This window comes from Colossoma macropomum, unplaced genomic scaffold (genome assembly GCF_904425465.1).
Source record: "Colossoma macropomum unplaced genomic scaffold, Colossoma_macropomum, whole genome shotgun sequence".
NCBI classification, from domain to species: domain Eukaryota; kingdom Metazoa; phylum Chordata; class Actinopteri; order Characiformes; family Serrasalmidae; genus Colossoma; species Colossoma macropomum.
This window is the reverse complement of record NW_023494799.1, coordinates 27,868,913-27,893,918: the sequence shown is the minus strand read 5'-3', so window position 1 is coordinate 27,893,918 and position 25,006 is coordinate 27,868,913. Positions and strand designations below refer to the sequence as shown.

Here is a 25,006-nt window from a genome sequence, read left to right as displayed (position 1 = left end):
CAGCACTTTCCTCTTTGAGAGAGAGGAGAAAATCAAGCCCCACTCTTGCATGAGATCTGAAAAAATCCACAGGTGTTTCTGTCCATCTTTCCACTGCAATAAGACAACTCAACACTATGAGTCTGAAAGGATGTGTAGCTGTCTTACTGAGAAAAGGAAAATTGTAAATCAAATAAAGAAGCTGCTGGTGTTCTCAAAATAATGGAGTCCAGACCTCAACACTGGGACTGATTATGGTGAATGAGGCCACTGTGCATCTTTTGAGCCCTCCTCAACTCTGACGGTATCACCTTAAATAATTGAAAAATAGATCTGAAAAATAACTTTAATAAATAACTTGTGTTTTTTCATGTTTGAACAGCACTGGAAAAATTATGTACAAACAAAATGTTTCATTCTCATTTAATGCACAATAGCATTTTTTGCACATTATTAGTGTTTGGGGTTTTTAGTTATTTACATGCAGTGGCAGGGTGTGGGCTAAGGTACCTTTATTTCATTTATTTAGTCATTACATATTCAAGGCATTTAATTCATTTTTTCATTTGCAGTGGATAGTCCCCAATCTGAACCATGTCCAGCTTTGTGGCCTAAGGCTTCTCCAGGCCCCTGGCAGTTAGAGGCCCCTGGTTATGGGCTCTGTTGGCCTGGCCAGTAATCCATCCCTGCTTCAAAATCACTGAATGTATTTGAGATTACTTGAATCAAGAGAAACAGAAAATGGAAAATCCCTGCGGATTTCTTGGAAAAACTGAACGCATATCTACTAAAGTTTGTAATAAAGGCGAAGGGTGGCCACACTAAGTGCTGACAAAGGTTATATTTATTTATTTGTTGAGGCTTCTGTGGAATTTTCTGTTAAATATAGTATAACATGTTCAAGAAATGTGTACATGTTTATTCTAGGTTATCTGTTCTACAGCAGTTAGACAGCAGTTCTCTGGGTATATTCTGACTCTTGTCTGAAGTCAGTCAGTTCTCAGTTCTGAGTGAGTGCAGGGCCAGTTTATGAGGAGCCTGGCCTCTTCCTATTTCCACCGTTATATCAAAAACATGACTGCAAAACTCCAGAGAGTTGAGCGAGTCCTCAGTGAATGGGAGTAAATGGAGCTAAACAGCTAAAAATAAAAACTTTAAATAGTTTCTAATCACTCACCCAGAACTTTTAAGGGCTGAAGCCTCTGCAGAGCTGAAGAAAGTTCCTTTTTTCCCTCATAGCTGCCATGTTGGGAGTCATAAGACAAAGCACCCCAAACTTCCCCTTTCACACGCACACAGCTGCTCATACGTAGTTTTACAGTCACCAGATCATGAGGAAGCCACGGAGCACTCAACAACATGCTAGTTCTTTTTTCGTCACGTCCATAGCAGTTTTCAGTCGGGAGGAAGAATGCTTCTGTTCTGGTGTTTCTGTTCGATTTTCCTTCACCTGTTCCCCTCAGGTTATCTGTGCGAGGCAAACCTAACCTGCTTAAATGAAGAAGGAAAGCCTGTGGACTGGTAGATGATCTTTAAACTAACGTTTCCAGAGCTAACGTTTGATCTGGTAGAGCTGTGCAGAAAAGTTGCTGATATTTTTGTATGTATTCATCATTTTCTCTATGATATCAGGTTCATGATGTACAAGATGCCCAAATATAAGAAGGGTGAGGTGGGAAGTGGAGTTGATTACATGTATTTGGATCCTTCTATGCTGAACTGGCAGTTAAGTAGATATGCGGTGAACATGAGTGAAGGGGCAGTGGGTAGAACACTGAGCCAGCTCTACCACAGATATGAGGTATGAACCTGTGCCTTGATTGTCTGTTTTGCTGCTGCTTGTGTAGTTGAGGGAGTAGTTCACCAAAAAATTTAATTTACACAATTTTCTTTTTACTACAGAAGTCTGGAGAGGCCTTGAGTTGTTGCTATAATTTTCTGTATTGTTATCTTGAGATCTCAAGATAAGTCAAGTCAAGTCAAATTTATTTGTATAGCGTTTTTTACAACTGATGTCACAAAGCAGCTTCACAGAAATCCAATTAAGGACAAAGATATAACATGAAATGTAAATCCTCCAGGTGAGCAAGCCAGTGGCGACAGTGGCAAGGAAAAACTCCCTCAGAGCTGGGGAAGAAACCTTGGGAGGAACCAAGGCTCACAAGGGGGGACCCATCCTCCTCTGGTCAAACTACCTACAAAATCATTATACTACTAATATTAATAGTAGTAGTAGTAATAGTTAGGAGTCCACTTCAGTGTAGGGTGGGAAGCTAGTCCAAGGCAGGTGGCGGTAGCTGGGCAAGTGGCGGTGACTGGGGCGTGGGCAACTGGTCTGAAGCAGGTAGCAGGAGAGCTCGACAGACAATCATCCATCAGATAACAACTTAGATATCTTGTGATCACAAGATAATTAACTCGTTATCTCAAGATAACAATTGTTATTTCAAGATAACTAAGTCATTATTTCAAAATAACAGCTTTGTTATCTAGAGATAGCAAGATAATTAACGCATTATCTCAAGATAGCAACTTTTGTTATCTTGAGATAACAAGATAACTAACTTGATATTTCAAGTCAACAACTTTATTATCTTGACATAATAGTATAACTACTTGTTACCTCAGATAACAACTTTTGTTATCTCCAGATAAAAAACATAATTAACTCGTTATCTCAAGATAACAGTCCAGAAAATTATAACTACCTTATGGCCTCCCTGGTCTTCCGTACTTCACCCCAAATATAGTTGATCAGCCAAGATAAGTTTGGTATCTGACATTTGCTTCTTTAGTTATGCTGTGGAACTTCAAGCCTAATATAGCTATGAAGTTATAGAAGTCAATGTCACTCAAAATCTTTTACACTGGCCTCATAGCTCTTCATAACTTCAGACACCAAATATGTCCTGACCGGTCAACTAGTTGGGGTAAGTTTGGGGTTTTATTTTTCTGTGAACCATTCCTGTAAAGAAATCTGTTCATCGAAATCATGTGTTTAAATAATTTGCTGAAGCACTATTTGCATAAAGCCCTATAGTTCTTGCATGGTCAGTGCACTTCTTAATATTGTGATTATGATTGGTTAAGATATTTACAAACCAATCACAAAAAAGATGGGAAAGTAAATGAAATGCAAATAAAAACAAATTGCAGAGATTAGTAATCCGTTTTGACCTGTTTCAACTGAAAGCCATGATATGTAATGTTTATTTTATCTATTAACTTCATTGTTTTTTGTAAATATACGCTCATTCTGAAGCTGATGCCAGCAACACAATCATGGACAGGCAATTTAAGACAAGAAACATTGTTACATTTTCAGAAAACACCTTAAACAGGTGATGTAGTCATGCTTGGGTATAAAAGGAGCATCTGGGAAAGGCCAAGTCCTTTATGAGCAAGGATGGGTCGAGGCTCACCACAAAAAAAATGCAAAAAACACTAGAACTGTTTCAAACAATGTTCCTCAACAAGAGTTTGCAGGTATTTTTGCTCTTTATGGTGCATAACATTATCAAAAGCTTCATGAAATACGTAAATGTCTGGTGAAAAAAGCATGGCCAAAAACTATAACTGAATGCCTGTGACATTCGACCCCTCGGATGGAACAGCATTAAAAACCAGCATGCTCCTGTGATAGATATCACAGCATGAGCTCAGAAAGACTTTGACAGCGTTGTCAATGAATAGTGTTCATCGCTGCTTCTATAAATGCAATGAAGACTGTACTATTCAATATGGAAGCCACGTGTACACAACATCTAGAAACGCTGCCGACACTTCTCTGGACTTGAGCTCATCTGAAATGGACTGATGCACAGTCGAAACGTATATTGTGGGCTAATGCCCCCTTTTTTCAGTTGTTTATGGAAAAAACGGACATCATGGTCTCTGGGCCAAAGAAGTAAAGAACCATCCTGTTTGTTACCAGCGTAAAGTTCATAATCATGCTATGGGGGGTATTAGTAAGTAACCTGCACATCGGTGAAGGCACCATTAACCTGAAAGATATAAACATATTTTGGAGCAACATGTGCTGCCTTTTAGATGACATCTTTTTCAGGGACGCCCATGCTTATTTCAACATGACAAAGCCAAGAAGCGTTCCATGTGTTACAATAGCATGGCTGTGTAATCAGAGAGGGCAGGTGCTGGACTTGCCTGCCTGCCTCCTACTGAAAATGTGTGGTGTATTATGAAAAGCAAAATACAACAATGAAGGCCTGTATGGATTGCACAGCTGACAACTTGTATGACTGAAAAATGGTAAAAAAAAATTCACTTTTAAAACTGGATCAGTTGGTGTCTTCAGTGCCCAAATGTTTATCAAGTGCTGTGAAAAAGGAAAGGTGATGTAACACAGTGGTAAACATGCTCCTGTACCACCTTTTTTGGAATGTGTTGCAGGCATCACATTTGCAATTGGCACATATTTACAAGAAAAAAAGTTAATAAGGTAAAACACCAAACATCATATATTTGTACTGTTTTCAATTTAATACAGAATTACAGAATTTACTAATCACTGCCTTCTGTTTTTACTGGCATACTGTCATAGCTTTTTGGAAGTGGGTTTGTACAAATGCAGTGTTATGTGCAGCATTTTTTCTTTGTTTTATTTCTGATAGATTATATATGATAAATGCTTATATGAAATTAGATTTTGAGAAATATTCTATGATATATTTAGTTCATTACGTGCCAGCTTCCCAGACTTGGATTAAGCCTAACCTTAAAATGAATTTCAGTGTCAGTAGAGAATTTCCATTGGAAATACTTATAAGTCCAGGTTTGGGCGTAGTACGGGTCTGGGAAACCGGCCCTGAATATGTTTCGTGTATATTAATAAGCAATCATCATTTTTTTAAAGTCAAACAGTTCTGCATACATGCTCTACAACGACGCTCCTCCAGTACTGAAGTACAAGAATAATTACGGACACACAAAAGGTACTTTTGCAACATTTTGTGCGCTTGCAAATACTAAATCTGCATGTAGAGATTAACCTTCCACAATTGTAAGCATAAACTTCAGTATTTACAGTGTGTTCTGTTCATGTAAGAATAAACAACAGTACTACTTTTTGGAAGATGATTGTTAAATGTGTTGTTGCTTTCAAAGAAGGTTAGTCTAGTGCAAAGAGCATAGCTGATAACTGAAATGTGCTGTTGACTGAGCATTGATTTCACTCTTTGATTTTTTCAGCATATCAGATAAAGTTCAGGTGCAGAGGTGCAGAGGGCCTAATAGTAATAGAGAAGCAGACATTTGGGAATGTGAATATTTTCCTCAGCTAATATTTCTATTTAGCATATAAAAGCAGGCTGCCATCAACAAAACTGCATTTTGGTAAAAATCTGCATCACTGTGTTTTGCTTTGTTTCTTTGTTTTATCCATATTGATGTTAAAGATTGCAGTTTAGATCAAAGTTGGTCAAAAGATCTGCTGCCATGTGAAGTTAACAGATGTCATTAAAATTGAATTAACAGTGACTTTGCCAAACCATTGTTGTTTAATACTGAATGATGTCACATATGACTGTATTGTGTGCTCTGTAGGGGCACTGCTGTTTGACCGGTCTCAAGGATTCTGGCTAACACACAGTGTTCCACACTTTCCTCCCTTCCCTGAAATGGGTTTTGGCTACCCTTCCACCGGTAAACTCTTCGGGCAGACTGTTCAGTGTACAACCTACAGCTACAAACAATTCCAAAAAATATGTAAGCAAACAAACAAACATATCTGTCTGTCTGTCTATCTATCTATTTAACTAACTATGTGTGTCTACTGTATATATATATATATATAAAACAACAAAAAGCACGTCTGGACGTAGCTTAAATGTGGGATAAAGTTTTGTGCTCAGATGAGACAAAAATGGAGCTTTTTTTCAAAATTTCAATTTCAAAATGCTATGTGAGGCACAAACCTAACACTGCTCATTCCTCAGCAGACGCCACCCTAACAGTGAGATATGGGGCTGACAGCATTATGTTGTGAGGATGCTCTTCCTTAGCAAGGTTTGGGCTTTTTGTTAAAATTGAAGGATGGTTAGATGGTGCAAAATACAGGGAAATACTGCAAGACAACCTGCTTTAGTCTTATAAAAACTAAAGCTTGAAGAAAACCTCACCTTTCAGCAGGATAGTGATCCCTGGCACAAGGCCAAAGCTCTGTCAAGTAAATAGGTCCAACAGTTTAAGAAGAATGCAAACTCAAAAGTACAAAGGTGCGAACAATTCTGCGGTTTTAGAACGTCATGAATCTGATGGACACTTTTTCTTAAGACCTTTCTTAAGAACAAAGTTAAGAAAAAACTTAAGAAGATATTGGTGAATGAGGTCCAATATTTCTCAATGCACAGAATTTAGGCATTTCACCATCTACAGTCCATAACACTATTAAAAGACATGGGTAACATGCACAGCTATGAAGGCCCATTGATGCTGAGGGGTACATACGAAGCAATCATTTGGAGCAACATATGCTGCCATCCAGACAAAGTCTTTTTCAGGGACATCTATGGTTGTTTAAGCAAGACAATGCCAAGCCACATTCTGCACGTATTACATCAGCATCGCTTCATAGTAAGAGAGTGCAGGTGCCAGACTGGCCTGCCTGCAGTCCGAACCTGTCTCTCATTAAAAATGTGTGGCACATTATGAAGCGCAATGAACAACAACAACCCTGGACTGTTGAGCAGCTGAAGTGTTATATCAAGCAACAAAATTCCACTTTCACAACTACAACAGTTGGTGTTCCCAAATGATTACTGAATATTGTTAAAGGGAATGACACAGTGGTAAACATCCTCCTCTCACAACTTTCTGGGGACATGTTGTAGGTGTCAAAGGTAGAATAAACGTACACGTACAAAACAATATTAAGAAGTTAATTGGTTGAAACATTAAATAACAACAGGTCATAATAGATTTGCATATCATTGCTGTCTAATTTTATTTACATTTTCCTGCTGTCACAACAGTGGGAAACTGGGTATCTATCTATCTATCTATCTATCTATCTATCTATCATACTTAGTGGTACATACTAATCATTTATTTGCGCCTGGGATGTTAAATGAAGGGCATGAATGAATGGAAGGCTCTGATGTGTATAACCTGACTCTGAATTTCTTGTTTGTAACAGCACAACAACTGGCGTACATCAATCCCCGTGTATATAACTGCTCAGTGCCGGCAGCATATGACACAGACATGGCAGCCATGGCACAGATCTGTGCTGGCAAGACCCCAACCGTAGCCCCCAGGAGAAAGCTGGAGAAGCTGGAGTCAGTTCAGGGAGAGATTTTCCTCAGTTTTGCCAAATCACACAGCTACGTTGATGGTAAGAATGTTTAAGTGTTCTGTAGTGCTTTAAGGTAATACACAAGCACATTATGTGTTCGTTGGGCAGACACACAGGCACTTGTTGACTTTTGGTTATGCCAAAGTACAGTTCTGTTCTTGAGTAACTGTTGACATTGCTTTTGTAACAGATGTAAAGCTTTGAAACGTGCAGAAAACCATGTTTTATTATGCGTATGTCATGCATTTGTAATATTTTTAGTATTACACTGAAAAAAGTGATGCATTGAATGTATTGGATTCAATGGATTCAACTGTGTGCATCATTTCCTCATAAATTAAACACAGTTTTGTCATTCAGTTGACTTACTTTTGACAATTACTGTGTTGATGTACAGTGCTGTGCAAAAGTCAGAAACCGCTCTCTGTGGTTTAATTTCCAGTCAAAACAGCTATTAGGTATAAGTTATTCATTTTTCAGGAGATATTTCTGAGGAGATTAGATATTAGATAATCCACCTGCGTAGTGAAGGGAAAAAACAAAGGAGTTAAAAAATGATTTAAAGATACAGAAAAATGGAATTCCCAACAGCAATTCAAGACCTTGTGGACCACCAGAACTGTCCCCATCAGATTAACAGCGCTTAATACTTTAGTCTTTGAGAGAGAGGAGAAAATAAATCTGCTTCAGATCTGAAAAAATGTACAGGTGTTTCTGTCCATCCTTCTGCTGTAAAAAGACAACTCGACACTAGACAAGAAGCTGTTACTGAAAAAAATGGCACTAGAACAGTGTTTTCAAACCCTGGACCTGAAGGCCCACTGCCCTGCGTATTTTAGAGTATCCTTGCTTTAACCTCCCCACTTCTACTCAGAAAGGGGTTGTTAATGAGCTGATTCGTTGGATCAGGTGTGTTGGGAGCAGGGAAAGCACGGAAACCTGCAGAACAGGGCACCTTCATTACCAGGAGGAAACACTGTACAAAAACACAGAAACTGGATATCAGAGATGCAGAATAAAGTTTTATGGACTGATTAATCTAAATTTCTAATTGCATTACTTGGATTGCGAGAAGCAGAAAGTGCAACCAACTTCTAAGACTGAACTTTAGAGGTGTGGAGGAATCGCCCTGCAGATTGCTTTGAAAAACTGAAGGCAAGTCTCCTGAAAAGAACTGAGGGTGTAATATCTTGCAGTGTGTCTTTGGGAATTTTTGCCCATTCATCCAGAAGAGCATTTGTGAGCTCAGACGATGTTGGACGAGAGCACCTCGCTCGCATCTCCATTCTAATTCATCCCAAAGGTGTTTGATGGGGTTGAGGTCAGGGCTATATGCGGGCCAATCAAGTTCTTCCACACCAAACTCACCCAGCCATGCCTTCAAGGACCTTGTCTTGTGCACTGGGGCTCAGTCATGCTGGAACTTCCCCAAACTGTTCCCACAAAGTTAGAAGCATAGAACTGTCCATGGAAATGTCTTGGTATGCTGAAGCATTAAGATTTCCCTTCACTGGAACTAAGGGGCCTAGACCAACCCCTGAAAAAACAACTTCATAGCATCATCCCTCCTCCACCAAACTTTATAGTTGCCACAATGCAGTCAGGCAGGTAACATTTTCCTGGCATTCGCCAAACCCATACTTGTCCCTCAGACTGCCAGATAGAGAAGCGTGATCCGTCACTCCACAGAATGCATTTCCACCGCTCCAGAGTCCAGTGGTGGCATGTTTTACACCCCCGCCACCCCCCGTTTGGCATTGTGTATTTTGATCTTAGGCTTGTGTGTAGCTGCTCGGCCATGGAAACCCATTTCACGAAGCTCCTGATGTACAGCTCTTTTGCTGATGTTGTTTCCAGAGGCAATTCGGAACCTGTTAGTAAGTGATTCAACAGAGGATAGGCATTATGCATCTACTGCTTAGTAGCTAAGCTGTTGTTGCACCTAGATGCTTCCATTTCACAATAATAGCATTTACAGTTGACAGGAGCAGATCTAGCAGGACAGAAATTCCACAAGCTGACTTGAGGCAGAGGTGGCATCCTATGAATGTACCATGTTTAAAGTCACTGAGCTAATCGATTTGACCCATTCTACTGCCAGTGTTTGTCTATTGAGCCTGCAAGGCTCTGTGGTTCATTTTATCCACCTGTTAGCCCTGGGTGTGGCTGAAACACCTGAACAATACTTTTGTCTATGTGATGTATGTATATTAAATCAATGCAATCTTATCATTCAGTTTACAAAATTTTGACAACAATGTTGCTGATGTATTTTATTCATGTGGAAATAATGCATATTTGAATCAAGTAAATTTAATGCACTCATTATTTTTGTGTGGTTTATAATCCAGGTTTCGGCAGTAACTGGAGTCACACATGCATGCAGCAGATCAAATACATTAGCAGATATAAATGTAAAATGCATATTTATAATCATATTAAAACATACCAGATCATTGTGTAACTTTTGAGAATTGTTTTATCTGCTGCCTTTGTCTGTCCTGGATGTTCTTCTGACTGTAGTCGTCTTCTGTGTGTTGTCTATCAGACATTTACACAGGCTGGATAGCACAGACACTGAAGACTGACCTGCTGGTGGAAACGTGGCAACGGGAGGCTCACCAGCTCCCTTCCAACTGCTCACTTCCGTTCCATGTCATGAACATCAAGTGGGTCCGTCTACCAGAGAACGTCACTTTCAGCTCCTATGACGATCACGCCAAGTGGTGTGTTTCCCTGGAATATAAAGCTCAATGGACTTGTCTGGGGGACCTGAACAGAGAGAGCACACAGGCTTTTAGAGGTGGTGGCCTTATCTGTTCACAAAATCCAGCCGTCTACAAAGCCTTCCGCCAGGCTGTGGCCTGGTTTAAAAGCTGTTAGAAGCACATTTACTGTGTGAAGATGTAATGGGACAAGAAAACTTAAATGGCCAGGGCCCGCTGGCGGGCTCAAAGTTTTATTACACAACTCTCAAACCTAAGAATCGCTTCACCAGTTTGCATTGACATCCCTGTAGTAACTGAATAATAAGCTTCAGTATGTCATAAGCCCAGGATTTTAAAAGGTTAAGCTAACTTCAAGGAATCTTTTTCTTATAGTGAGTGAATGAGAAAACCACATTAATAGTTAAACACTCTTAAAAATAAAGGTGCCAAAGAGTTCTTTGTCACGGTACATTAGAAAGACCACTTTTGGTTTCAAATCTTTCAATGGAAAGTTCTTTAAAAAAAGCACTTCTGTAACTGAAATGTGTGAGTGTGAAGAACCTGGTGTAAAGGTTCTATACCGATTAAAAGTTTTCCTAGAACTTTTATAATTGGTAATGGGCCTTTTTTGAGAAGATCAACTTTACTTATCTTTATTTTCAATCAGGGCCATAACTAGGATAAAAATTTTAGTAAGGTTTAGTATTTGATCCTAGTTATGGCCCTGTGTGTGTATATATATATGTATGTATGATGTATGTATGTATATATATATATATATATATATATATATATATATATATATATATATATATATCGCTGCTGTCGGAACAAAACCTCAAATCTCCAAAATGATAACTTTACAGGAGAAGGGAAAAAGCATACTTTACTTTTAATGTAAGTCAATGTAACCAGACTTTTTTCCAAGTAATTTTGGGCTGTTTCTGTTGGTCCATTCACCATGAAATTTACACACAATGTAAAGGGCAACAGGCATTTTCAAATTATGTCAAAAACTGAAAAGTGACAAAGATGGACATACAAAGTTTTCTTCCAACAACAATATATATATATATATATATATATATGGCATCCTATGACAGTGCCATGTTTAAAGTCACTGAGCTCTTCAGTACAACCCATTGTACTGCCTATGTTTGTCTATGGAGACTGCAAGGCTATGTGCAACAATGCTGTTGATGTAATATATGTTATTTTAAGGTTTCTTCCGACAACAACGAGATATATATATGAAATAAATACGCAAAATTTGGACGGACACCAAACATGTCCTTGGCAGGTCGTTCACATCTATGGAAAGTGTAAAACCGTATAAATATGATTTTTATGATGAGAGGTGCAGATTTAGGCCTGAAGTCCTCCTTGCCGCTAGGGGGGGCAAGGAGACAAACACACAAGCAATATCCGCCTCTTGATTTCCGGCTAAAAGCGTTTCTCAAAAACACACGTGAACTCCGGCAAGTTGTTCATAACATCTTAAAAATGGATTTTGTTGAGGTGCCAGTCTCTGAGGATGTACCCAGTAAGAAATGTAAAGTTAAAAAAGAAAAGAAGAAACAAAAACGCGCGGAGGAAACAGAAGATAAGGGTCCGGAGTCTGAATGTGCGGAGACCTCATCTTCACGACCTGCACTGCCTCCCACTTTCAGCCTGTCTGAGATAAAGAACAAACAGCGCAGACAGCTCATGTTCATGAAGCTGAAGCAGGAGAAACGCAAGGTAACTGTACAGAAACACAAGAAGGGAAAACGGTAAATAGTGTCAGCTAATGAAGCGGTACATAATGCTTCTTGTCTACGTCCCAAACCGTATATTACAGTACTGCACATACTATACTACAGTACTGTAACATACCATACTACAGTACTGTACATACCATACTACAGAACCGTACGTACTATACTACAGTACCGTACATCCTATACTACAGTACTGTAACATACCATACTACAGTACTGTACATACCATACTACAGAACCGTACATACTATACTACAGTACCGTACATCCTATACTACAGTACTGTAACATACCATACTACAGTACTGTACATACCATACTACAGAACCGTACATACTATACTACAGTACCGTACATACTATACTACAGTACCGTACATCCTATACTACAGTACTGTAACATACTATTCTACAGTACTGTACATACTATACTACAGTACCATACATACTATACTACAGTACTGTAACATACTATACTACAGTACTGTAACATACTATACTACTGTATCATACATACTATACTACAGTACTGTAACATACCATACTACAGTACTGTACATACTATGTTGAATGCCCTACGGTGTACTATATTGACATACTGTTTAGTATGGTTCTGTGTGGTTCTGGACCCATCCAACCACAGTGCATAATTTTGTGTTTTCCCCTCCTCTGACACAACTGATTCAAGTTAATTTACTAGTTAACAAGCATCATCTGCTGGCCCAGCTGTGTTAGAGCAAGGGAGGAGGCATGCAGAGAATATGAGGGGACCCACTAACTTTAGGAACTGCTGCTTTATTGCTTTCTTTACTTTTCTGGCTCAGAGCGCTGCACAGTTTTTTTTTTTTCTTTCAAACACAGCATAATTTGCCCCTGAGAGACCCGACAGTCACCTGATGAGTTGGTGGTTTGTTGGAATTTGGATATTTAGTTTTTCTAAGATTTAATAAGATAAGAGAAAAGATTTAACTTAAAATTCTTGCATATATTAATAGAATGTATTTTACCTATTAGAAGTATGTTTATAGTTAAATTTGTACTACAAAAAAGTCCATTTGAACATATAATTAGAGTATTAATGTCAATTTTTAATTTTTTTGTTAGCACTGAATTACTACGTTAACATGGAAGTCATATTAGTAAAAGTTATTCCTCAGATTTAAAATGATTTTAGAAAAGACATGTTCTTAACAATGAGAACTGAATGTGAACTACCAAATACTAGAAAATAATTTTTCTTGTAATAAAAGTAGAATTTAGAATTTTTGCTTGTTTACAGTTAATTTTGTGTACAGCACATATTAGTTTTCACTAATCATAAAAGGGAAAAAAGTAAGCTCACCACCCCATTCCCCCTCAAGTCTAACTAGTGGTAAAGTCACATTAAAAAAAGAAAAGTCCTGTGGACGTCCTCAAATGACTTTAAATTAAGAATGACCTTACCTAAAATAAATTAAGCAAGTTCAGATATGTTGTGATGGATGGGTACAAATCCAGCCAGTAATGGTGTAGTTTAATATATAAAACTGAATGTAACCAGTTAACACTACAACCATTTTTCCCCTACTCCAGCAAAAACTGGAACTGAGGAAAAAAAGAAGAAAAGAGCGAGAAGCACTTGGTGACAAGGTATGTGAGTGTTTATTTCTTAGTGTTCTTGCTCACTTACTTGTTGGCTGACATGTTCCAAAAAAAGTTAATTGTTCTGCACACATGCTCTGTGCTTGTGATGTCTACAGGCACCACCGAAAGAAGTTCCGAAGACAATTGAAAACCAGAGAGTGTATGATGAGACGACAGTAGACCCAGAGGACGAGGAGGTATGAATACCGTACTAGAGATGATGGTAAATAAAAACTGATTTTGTATTTTTTTTTCCCTGTGATAGTAATTATGTTAATATGTTTGTTTGGAATACAGGTGGCTTATGATGAAGGGACAGATGAATTCTCAGCTTATTTCAACAAACTGATAAACCCCAAGGTTCTCATCACCACATCAGACAGACCAAGAGGAGTAAGTGCATTGTATTACGTCATCATAATAGGAACTTAGTGCAACAAGGGTAACTAGAAAAAAAACCCATGCATGTGATTTGCTCCTTCCTGCTTCCGCAGCATGCTGTTCTGCGATGACAGGAACATCAGTTTGCTGTAGCTGCTATAACATGATACTTAATCAATTCAATGAGAATTTTATTTACACTAGATAACAACATTATTCGTTCAGTAATTTTCTTTCAGAGACACTGATTACTTTGGTCGATTTTCCATTTTTATGAAGATGTATCAACAAATGAGCAAAAACAGTTAAATACTCTGTTCCACTGTGATGGTAGACTTGTTGCTTAGTAACTTTAGTTTCCACAACTGTGGCATTCTTGCAGAATTTTTCTGGTTGCCGTAGCCATCTCTGCAGCAGTCAATGCTTAAAGAAATGGTTCAGTGATAAATCAAAATGGTGATTTTAGACAACAAGTGTTGTGGAAAATTCTGACTTCCCTTTGTCACGTGCATGTCAAGCAGGCCTGCGGAAGGAACAGATTAGTTATGATTTCTGTTGAAACGTCAGCTTGAAACTTCAAGATTAACAGTTATTTTCATAAAGAAACAACAGAAGTTGTAAACACATAATCTGTATCACCTAAAATTTGAGTGACTCTTGTCTTCTAGTGTTTGTTAGCAACTTCAGCCTCAAAGCCCCAGCGCTAAACTTTAAAATTTGGACATCAAACATCTCTTTGCTGATTGAGAACATCTAGTGTACGTGGAACACTGTGTAATCAAGAAACAAGTGTTGAGGCAAGCTCATTATTCATGGGGAGAAATGCTTTTGCCTTTTGAGGGCCCGTTGGTTGAGATGTTTTTATGTAATGCATAGAAAGATAAGGTTTTGAGTCTTCACTCAAAAATCCCTTTATAGTGGACACATTTTTGCACAGGCTATATTACAATGTGTAGATTGCTTGTTTACTTGTTTGTTTTTCTGTGTTTTTTATAGAGAACTGTCCGGTTTTGTGAGCAGTTAGCGTCAGTAATACCAAATGCGCATGTGTACTACAGAAGAGGTCTTGCGCTGAAGAGGATCATTCCTCAGTGCATATCACGAGACTTCACATACCTCTTGGTCATTAACGAGGATCGAAAAGTGCCAAGTATCCTTCATTTGGGAATTTTATGTAACCTGTACTGTTCAGTATTGCTCTTTACTTTTCATTGAGAAAACATCTCTACCTGCTTATTTTGTGTAGTTTTTGTTATACAGTGCTGTGCATGAAAAGGGGACACATGGTAGTACTCCTTAACTCACGATTCTCAAAGACGGTATGATTCTGTGTCACCTTCCTGATGGACCAACTGCGCATTTCAAAGTCAGCAGTGTTCGACTTCGCAAAGAAATGAAGGTTTGTTTGAGTTCAGTGGTTCCTTTTATTATATATGAAGTTTGTAAAGTTTGTGGTAACATGCATTGTATTCATTGTAATGTCCTTTTATTTAAATTCTCATTTGCTGTAATGCAGAGGAAAGGGAAAGACCCAACCGAGCACTACCCAGAGGTCATTCTGAACAACTTCACCACTAGACTGGGCCACAGCATCGGCCGCTTGTTTGCCGCGTTGTTTCCTCACGATCCACAGTTTGAGGGTCGTCAGGTTGCCACTTTTCACAACCAGCGAGACTTCATCTTCTTCAGGTTTCACAGGTATTGACACTTTTACTTACATCAGTGCTGTAATCAGTGTGTAGGAATATTCCAGTGTTTTCCCATCACAGTCCGTCATCATTTAAAGAAATCGTGGGACTGAAAAGCATAGACTTTCTTAAATTCTAATAAAGGAAAGTGATGATTGTCGGTATTCTTTTCTTGTCTTTTATATTATTGAAACAGTTTATCCAGTTAAATGAGTAGTTTATTGTACTCTGATTGTATTTGGTCTCTCGCATAGATACATCTTCAAGAATGAAAAGAGAGTAGGCATTCAGGAACTAGGACCTCGTTTCACCCTGAAGTTACGCTCCCTGCAGAAAGGGACATTTGACTCGAAGTTTGGGGAGTATGAATGGGTTCACAAGGTGAGTTCTGAAACCTTTAATTGGGTTATGACTGTTTTTCAAACTGTGCTGTTCGTTTTTCTTTTCTGATATTTAGAATCCTAGAGTTTTAGATATCTTTTGCTCTTTTATCAATTAAAGCTGCCTTTTGTGTTTCAGCGTCATGAAATGGACTCCAACAGAAGAAAATTCCATCTCTGAGAATATGTGGGGGATGGAGAGAACCATGAAAATGACAACTTTCTGATTGTGTATTTGAACTGCATTTTGCTATTTCTGTAAAAAAAGCAACTATCATTTCTGATAATCTGCCCTTCTGCAGATTTTTTGAATAGATGAAATGCGAGGCCGTCTGAGAGTCTGATCACAAAACCTGCCACGGGAAAGTGGATGGCAGAATTGTACAGTGGATATATGTATATTAAAATATGCCATGTACCTACATTGTCTTGTTGCAGTTTTTTTGGGGGGCGGGACCTAAATAACACAAACACCTATATAACGCTGTACAAGAGATGTTTCACAATCAAGGCTGCTAGGAGAATGCCACCTACTGGACATGCATAGTGTCAACAGTAAGTTTAGTGAAGGAGGGATAATGGTCTGGGCTGTTTTTCAGGGTTTGGGCCCCCTGGTTGCAGTGAAGGGTAATGTTAATGCTATATTTATACAAAGACATTTCAGACGGTTGTATGCTTTATAGCTTTGTGGCAGCAGTGTGGAAAAGGCTCTTTGCTGTTCCAGCATGACTGGACACAATTTCCCAGAAACGTAATCCAAAATTTTGTGGAAAGCCTTCCCAGAAGAGTGGAGGCTGTTACAGCTGCAAAGGGGGGCCAACTCCATATTAATGCTCATGATTTTGGAATGTGATGTCTATTAAGCTCATATGAATGTGATGTAATCTACTTTTGACATAATTTGAAAATGCCTGAAGTGCTTTACATTGTGTGTAAATTTCATGATGAATGGACCAAAAGAAATGGTCCCAAATGATGGAAAAAAGTCTGGTTCCATTGACTTGCATTAAAAGTAAAGCATGTGTTTTTCTTCTCCTGTAAAGTTATAATTTTAGAGATAGGAGGTTTTGTTCCGACAACAGTGATGTGTTTTGGATGCTGATATGCTGGTCAGTAGAAATGGAAGCTGATAAGCTGATCACAACCAATACCATACTGGTATGCTGGTCATCCAGCATGACCATGCTGGGGTGACCAGCTAAACCAGCACAGACTAGCATGCATTTCATTTTGGTGTGTGCTGTTTTTTTCAGCAGGGTTTACAGTAAATGGACACTGCTCTTAAGGGCTCTTCTCCAAAATAGAACCTATTAGAGGGGATCTTAGCAAGTATTTGGTAGCTGAACCTTTGTTACTATTCCTACTGTGTTTTAAATACGGTTCGGCTCCGTAAGGTTGACTGAGACTGTTTGAGTTTGAGTACACAAGATTGTTACTTAGCAGTCTCCCCACTCCCACCTCAACACAGCCTGCAGTGCTCAGAGGGGTTCCTGCAGCCAGCCTGACCAAACACAGCTCTCCACTGTCCTGAAGAGAGTAAGTTGTCCAGCTCTGGAGGGGAAAACAGCATGATGAGCTGTTATGCTGGAGAGAGATCAGGAACCTCAGAGGTGCGTGTCATGCTTTACATTAGATTACGCTTATTTTAATGACTGTAGTTAAAGAACCTCCACAGGGATATTCAGTCGAACACGACGCTCACAGCTTGTGCGTTACTGTCTCTGTGCTGTTGCTGACCCTGTGAGCAGTGTGTGGAGCTGCATGTGTTTCTTGTGCCTGATGAGCTGTGGAACTCGAGACTGAACACAGTGTCAGTGGAAGCTGTGGACAGATTCATATCAGCAGGCTTCATCAGGTGAGCAGGACATGTACATGGAGACTATGATTTCATATTAGGCCATTAATGTATAGAAGTACCCTGCTGAAAACACCCATAGAAGCCATATCACAATGGAAATGATCCTAATGGTTAAACAGATGACCAATGCCTGATTTTAAATGCATCTGATGGTTTCCAAATGGAATCTAAAGGTATTCTACAGGACTCTAGTGGTCTCTATTGGAACCCATTAAGCCAGTTCTCATTAGAAAGCAAAACCATTAGGTTTTCATCCTAATTTCTAGTTTCTAATGGTCCTTTTTCAGCAGGGTGCTTATCATGGTAAAGGAAAACTCCACTGAGTTTCCAAAAATTCCACATAATTAAATGGTTGAGATGTAAACAAACTCATTCAGAGTGGTTTCGTGTGAAATGCTTTGTTCTAGAGGAACTAACAGAGTCAGAACTGTTCACAGTGGTGGTGATAGGAACCAGACATCCACCCCCGAAAGCTCCCTAACAGAAAGTTGTTACCTGAGATGGTTATGAATACACTGTCTGATGTCTGAGACATTTTTTCATGATAGTTTCTATACAATGAACCACCTAACATCAAACCACTCTGAATGACTCCGTTTACATCTGAAGTGTTGAATAATTGATCAATTTTGAACAAATGGTGGAGTTTCCCTTTAAATCTAGTCTGTTGGATGCATGAGACCACTGAGTTGTGAAATTATAAAACTTACATGTAATGAAAAGCACTTTAGTACATCGTAATTCTGTTAAATTCTCTAAATTTACTCAGAACATTCAACTGGGTGCTTAGATGTTCTATGCAAAGTTTCATCATTTCAGACCAGTCAGAATAAGTTCAGTAGCATTCTCCTAAATCATGCTAAATGTACTTGTTGGATGTGAATAGGTGAAATAATGCAGATATGTTAAAGGGGAATTCCACTGAATTTTTTTTGTCTCAGTGATGTTCAATGATGTGTTTTTTGCTGATTCAGAATTGTTCTCAGTGGTAGTGATAGGAACCAGATATATAAAGACACATTCATGGGCACTAAAAGCTACCTTATAAAACATTAGTACAAGAAATGGTTACAAATGCATTGTTTTATAATAGTTTTGAGATAAACGTTCAGCCTAAAACTGCATTTTTCCCCTCATTCCCAGTCCATTCATCATGTTGAAGAGGTCTGTACAGGATAGGACAAAACAGTATTTTTTGGATTTATACATTTTTTTCATAATCAACATTACATTTAATATCTCAGAGGACACATGTAGGGTTACTATTTATTTGGGATCACAACCCATTGGTCCCATCACCACCACTGTAAAGAATTATGAGTCAGTCCATTTCTCACATCACATCAAACCACTCTGAATGACTTTGTTTCCATTTCCTTACAATTCAATTTTACTGAAATTTTGAAAAATCTCCTAGCTCATGTTCTGCCTTTTAGGGTGTATCCAGACACAAGTTTGAAAGCTGTACGAGATGAACTTGGAGCGTTACTCGGGCCAGAGAGGGTCGCTGACAGATGCTGCTTTTTAAAATGTGTTGGTAGAAGCTTGGCAATGGTGAGTAGCCCAAATTAATCTTTTAAAAAAATCTTTCAGGCTTATGAACTAAGTTTTGTATGATGAAAACCTGTTTTAACCGGCCCAAAGTGCCGAATGTTTATATGTGTATATTTACACTTTAGATGAACATTGAACAGTCCAATTTGATAGCTGTATTCATTTCTATGTCAATTTTGTACTTCACAATCATCACAATCTGATTTGCATATTCTTTTGTTTTGTAGTCTCACGTGACCTGAATACTGACTTAAATATAATAAAATAAGTGATTAAAACTCACTTCTTATCCATATGATTTGACTGATTCAAAAGGTTCTTATATTTGTGCTTAGGAAAGCTCAGAGTACATCTGGACCAACACATTTAAAATTTCACACTTCAGATATGAACATCAATGGGGTAATAACATGTCTGATTGTTTTGGTCTTTACATTTTAGGTTAAACCCATGCAAGAGAAAGACTTGAAAGCGAAATCCTTTGCTCCACCCTATGTAAGTACTTTTGCCACCAATGAGCTCATTTTGATATACTGTTCTGCCAGTTCTGAAGTCATCTGTTTATTTAGCATTGTCATTCTCATAATTCAGTCCCCTTACCCAGAGCTCTATCTGCTGCCGCTGGAAGAACATGGCAGTAGCCTTTGCTCCAGGTCATTAAGCCCAGACATGGCCATTTACAACACTAACTCTCAGACAGGCTACCCTCCTGGCCAGACAAAAGAGCCTACAAAATTTCCACTAATCAAACAAGGGCCCCAGCTGTCTGTCCTTGACCAGAGTCTGGAAGATGAGGACAGCTCCAGTTCTCTGGAGGAGAGGGAGGAGGAGGACTCTGTGGGATGCGAAGATCCCATTTGGACCGAGACTCATAATATGTGCAGAAGTGTCCAAGGGGAGCTCAGGGCGAAGCAGAGCGGTGAGAAACCAGCTGTAAATGAGAACTTTGTAGTCATGACTCCAGATGCCATGTTAGATTAGGTTGCTTTGAGTTATCATAGTTCTATGTGGGATATTTTAAATTGTTTATCCAAAAGCTATAGGTGGAAAACAAAGGATGCCCAACATCAATCAACTGATTAGTGAATAAAAACTATTTTAAAAGATATTAACCATTTGTAAACTGTATTGGCCTGTATAGGTAAACAGTACACAATTGCAAGTACAGCAAAACAGCAGCAAGTATTTATTTATTTATTTTTGTAGTTGCAGAAATGCTACCCATTAAACAGAGCCTGACTAAAATGGAAAATACTGAGAAAAAGACACGTTACAAAAGAAACTTTACCAGAGATTCAGGAGTACCAGAGTCGCTGGAAGATCCAGATGTTGGGTTTTTCCTCTCGCAAGGAAGGTAATGTTTTAAAGACATATTTCTCAGTGAAACACAGTATCAGTCAGGGTCTCTGAGATAGCCCTGCATTTTGGCTTGATGATAGGTAGATGTGGATGAAGAGGAATGTGAAACATGACATTGGTTAATAATTAGGGATAGCATAATTTAGTATTGGCCAGTACTGATCCAGTATTTCCTCCATAAAAATGACAATTTTTGAAATTAGCTATTTGTAATGGAGGTACTTCACTTAAAATGACCATCTAAAAGTAGGCTATCATGCTCAAACTACTCAAACACTGTACTATCCCACAGAAAGAATCACACAACTAACAATATCACATTACACAGTGTGTGCTATTTTAGGCTAGATGTGTTACAGGATTGGATCAGATTCAGGTTTTTTTTTTTTGATACACCATTTCTGCTGATATCTGCCTGATAGGCCTATCGATGTCATATGTCATCTCTTTTAATATTACTTTTTTCTGCTGGTCCATGATGACATAACTGAAAATCAGTAGATGTTTTAGAGGCAGGCAAAAGCCAACACATTTGGATCAACGATCACTGGAAAATAAGAATTTTGTCTCTTCAACGGAATAATATGATGAATTGTGCTTAAAGGGGAATTCCACCAGTTTTTCATTATAAATCAACCACTGAGATATAAACAATTGAGATGTAAGGTGATTCAGAGGTTTGATTGTGAAATGATTCTTTACGGACTATTTTGCCTGACAATGCCCTGCGCCTACCTCTCCACCATTAATGAATTAAAAAATGTTTTAAGCCAAAACCTTCTCTAAAGACTTCTGTAAATCAATATCTCAGGCATCAGACAGTATATTTATAACTATTTGTTGTAATAACTTTCTATTGGGGGCTTTTAGAGGCATTAAATGCTGCAACCGTCTGGGTAACACTTCTGCCTGCCAAGCTGTAGACTGGCGTTCACGTTCACCTGGGCAGTCCTTGGGCAAGACTCCTCACTACCTTGCCTACCCATGTTAAATGATTAAGTTGTAAGCTGCTCTGGATAGAGGTGTTTGACAAAATTCCTTCTACCAAGGTAAAAAAGGTCAATTTTGAGTTTAGGTTGACAGACATTCTATGAACATGTCTGTAATGTGCATAATGTATAAAATGCTATACTGCTTCAGAGAAATTCTTACCACTTTCTTTAATTTAGGAAATCCAAACTGTCTCAGACTTTAAAGCCAACTGGAAAGAAACCAAATGATCAGGTAAGAAAGTTTCAGATTGCCTGATAAAGTTATGTGGTATTAATTTTGTACGCCCACATTAATGCTTCCCAAGATGGCAATATTCAGAAATGCATTCTTAAAATGAGCTGAATACTTCAAGATCTCTCATAAATAGGAAGTGTTGTGCTTGTAAATGCCTCCTCCTTGTAAAGACACTCTGACCTTTAGTGGCTGTCTAAAATGCCATGGCCAGCGGGGGGTGCTTTCCTGTCCAGAGTGCAATGAACAGTCATGAAAGGCTTTATTGCAGGCCTTCATTTTTTCTTTACACTGCAGGCACATGTGGGCAGACCAGAACCTCTAGTTCCTGTTGAGTGTGATGCAACTCCCAGTGCACCTGCCCTGGCTCTACATATGCAAAAAACTAATGCAACTTCAACCAACAGTAAGACCACCAATATCACCAGTGTTTGACAGTGAATTTCAGTGCATTAACAAATGACAAAAAAAGGAATCTGGTTTCTGTGTAGGGGATGAGCTGCTGAAGGAACTCAAGCTGGTCAAAGAGAAGAGACAACAGCTAGAAAGAACAAGGCGAGAGCTTCTGAGAAAGGGCAAGGATCTGCTAGCTCTAAACAGACACCGCAGGAACCAAGGTATCTACCTAGTGTGTTAAAGGGGAACCACAATTAAAGGTGTAACCACTGCTACATCTGTGGCAAACATGCTAACTCACCTCCTACAGCAGTCTCATGATGAATTAGATTTTTTTCCATTAAGAAACTTAAAAAATCCCCCTCTGATGATGTATCTTAAGAGTTGGAGGTAAAAAAAAAATACAAGCACTTTGGGGTGGATCCTGGCTGGACTGTTTGAATCGTTTTTTTTAGCTAATGTTGCTGCTAGGAGGGTGAATATCACATCTTAGCAAAGCATATTGTGACATAATTTATCGTAATAACAATAAATATTGTCATGTTGCCCACTCCCTGGTGAAGCCATTAGCTGTTAAACCCTCTCAAAGAGTGTTAATAGTTGAGTATTTTTATATTAGCCTGTACATTGGGCATTTCTTTATCGCCATGGAAGGGATTCCCAATGGCTGTATGAGGTGCACTGATCAGGCATAACATTATAAACCCCTCTTTGTTTCTACGCTCATTGTCCATTTTATCAGCTCCACTTACTATATAGGTGCACCTTGTAGTTCTACAAATACAGACTGTAGTCCGTCTGTTTCTCTGCATACTTTACACTGTTTTTCAGTGGTCAGGACCCCCATGGACCCTCACAGAGCAGGTACTATTTGGGTGGTGGATCATTCTCAGCACTGCAGTAACACTGATGTGGTGGTGGTGTGTTAGTGTTTGTTGCGCTGGTCTGAGTGGATCAGACACAGCAGTGCTGCTGGAGTTTTTAAACACTGTGTCCACTCACTGTCCACTCTCTTAGACACTCCTACCTTGTCAGTCCACCTTGTAGATGTAAAGTCAGAGACGATAGCTCATCTGCTGCTGCACAGTTTGTGTTGGTCATCCTCTAGTCCTTCATCAGTGGTCACAGGACGCTGCCCACAGGACGCTGCCTGTGACGACTGCCTGAGTGGATCAGACACATCAGTGCTGCTGGAGTTTTTAAACACCTCAGTGTCACTCCTGGACTAAGAATAGTCCACCAACCAAAAATATCCAGCCAACAGCGTCCTGTGGGCAGCGAGAGCATAGAAACAAGGAGGTGGTCATAATGTTGTGCCTGATCTGTGTATTTGCATAATGCATGCTGGGTATTGTAGTGAAAGAACACTGATGGAGTAAATACAAAAAGAATACAAAATCATGAATTATGTTAAAACAGTGAGGCTGAGGGATGCCCTACTAAATATCATATAACATACATAACATGACAAATATATATATTTATTTTATATTTATTTAAATTTAAGGGAGACTTAAGCTAAAAATACTTTTACACCCCTCCTCTCCAAACCACAAACCACCCAGCACGGGACAAGTGGAAGAGAAAGTATTTTGACACCAAGAAGACCACAGCACCATTGGAGGAAACTCTGAAAAGTCTCCGACAGGAACTGGAGACATTTTATGACAAACTGTTTCAACAACTACAAGCTCGAGATGGAAGGAACAGACAAAAACGAGCAGGGAAGCCATCAAGCACAAAGGTCAGCTCTACAACTTGCTGTCTACAAGGCCACCTTGCCTTTCAGTAGAGGGAGACAAACAGCCACTTTATGGCTAATAAAATGTTACACTGTGACTGTTGAGAGATCTGTGCTGTACATTAAAAATGAGTTGTGCATGATTATCATTCACAGAACGATCTTATAATCCAGATTATGACTGAGAGTTGCGAAATAGATAATCTGAAGAAAAATCTGGATGATGCCAAAATGAAACTTGCCACAGAAATCAAGGTATGTAATATTCACTGTAACTCATTAGTAATTATCTACATGCAAGTTTTCTTGAGTATAACCAAATATAATTTTTGCTATGATTTTTCAAAATTATTTCTAGCTGAGGAAGCAGGCAGCCACAGAGCTGCGAGCCCTGAAAGCAGAACTGATGCAGAAGAAGTCTCAGTGCTCATACTCGGGGTCTCTTTTAGGTGCCGCTGACATTGGATCACAGATTAGCACTTGAAAACCTGCTTAACCCAGTACTGCATTGTGTTGCCATATGGCAACAAGTACTTTCTTTTCATTTTTTCTCTGCTTGAATACAGTATACATTTTCTTTCTGGGTTCTTTTGGGAACATGAAGGCTTCTTTTTTTATGATTATATTCCTTCCTATTGCAGGCTTTGTTTTCCATACACACATCACAGTGAGACCTAGTTATGGGTGATATGGAAAAAATATAACATCAAAATATGCATCATGATATTCAGTATTTGGTTTGGAACAGACTAAAAGAACTAGTAGTGCTACATTTTAAAAATACTGAAAACAATGATCTTAATTCAACAGTATGACATAGTGAGCTGAACTAATCCATCTGAACAGGGCTGATTATGCTCTCTTTGTAATGAATCATGCAGTTGGTCAGTAATTTAACTAACAATGATAACCATAATATGCTCAGAAAAGTTTTTATCGTGATAACAATAAACCATATATAGTCATATTGCGCACCTCTAGTGAGGCCTAGCTGTTAAACTCTGTCAACGTCTGTTTCTAATTCAATATTTATGCCCAATCACT

General features: G+C 38.8%; 3 protein-coding genes across 3 annotated transcripts; all 3 read left to right on the top strand.

Annotated features, from left to right (window-relative positions):
- Window positions 1-130: 130 nt before the first annotated feature.
- dnase2b (deoxyribonuclease II beta) lies at window positions 131-10,590 on the top strand. Its single transcript, XM_036587324.1, has 6 exons — window positions 131-1,500; window positions 1,612-1,780; window positions 4,853-4,931; window positions 5,542-5,703; window positions 7,133-7,330; window positions 9,840-10,590. The coding sequence occupies exons 1-6, from the start codon at window positions 1,391-1,393 to the stop codon at window positions 10,172-10,174; spliced, it is 1,053 nt and encodes a 350-aa protein (XP_036443217.1). The 5' UTR covers window positions 131-1,390; the 3' UTR covers window positions 10,175-10,590.
- Window positions 10,591-11,429: 839 nt separating this feature from the next.
- Window positions 11,430-16,254, top strand: rpf1 (ribosome production factor 1 homolog). Its single transcript, XM_036587351.1, has 9 exons — window positions 11,430-11,739; window positions 13,331-13,387; window positions 13,498-13,578; window positions 13,679-13,774; window positions 14,759-14,912; window positions 15,079-15,161; window positions 15,279-15,460; window positions 15,705-15,831; window positions 15,970-16,254. The coding sequence occupies exons 1-9, from the start codon at window positions 11,503-11,505 to the stop codon at window positions 16,009-16,011; spliced, it is 1,059 nt and encodes a 352-aa protein (XP_036443244.1). The 5' UTR covers window positions 11,430-11,502; the 3' UTR covers window positions 16,012-16,254.
- A 1,147-nt stretch (window positions 16,255-17,401) lies between these two features.
- Window positions 17,402-24,446, top strand: spata1 (spermatogenesis associated 1). Its single transcript, XM_036585943.1, has 12 exons — window positions 17,402-17,440; window positions 17,579-17,685; window positions 19,125-19,242; window positions 19,684-19,737; window positions 19,834-20,158; window positions 20,449-20,596; window positions 21,771-21,825; window positions 22,123-22,231; window positions 22,317-22,442; window positions 23,787-23,965; window positions 24,119-24,217; window positions 24,321-24,446. Exons 1-12 carry the CDS (start codon window positions 17,402-17,404, stop codon window positions 24,444-24,446), a joined length of 1,485 nt encoding a protein of 494 aa, XP_036441836.1.
- The last annotated feature ends 560 nt before the right edge of the window (window positions 24,447-25,006 follow it).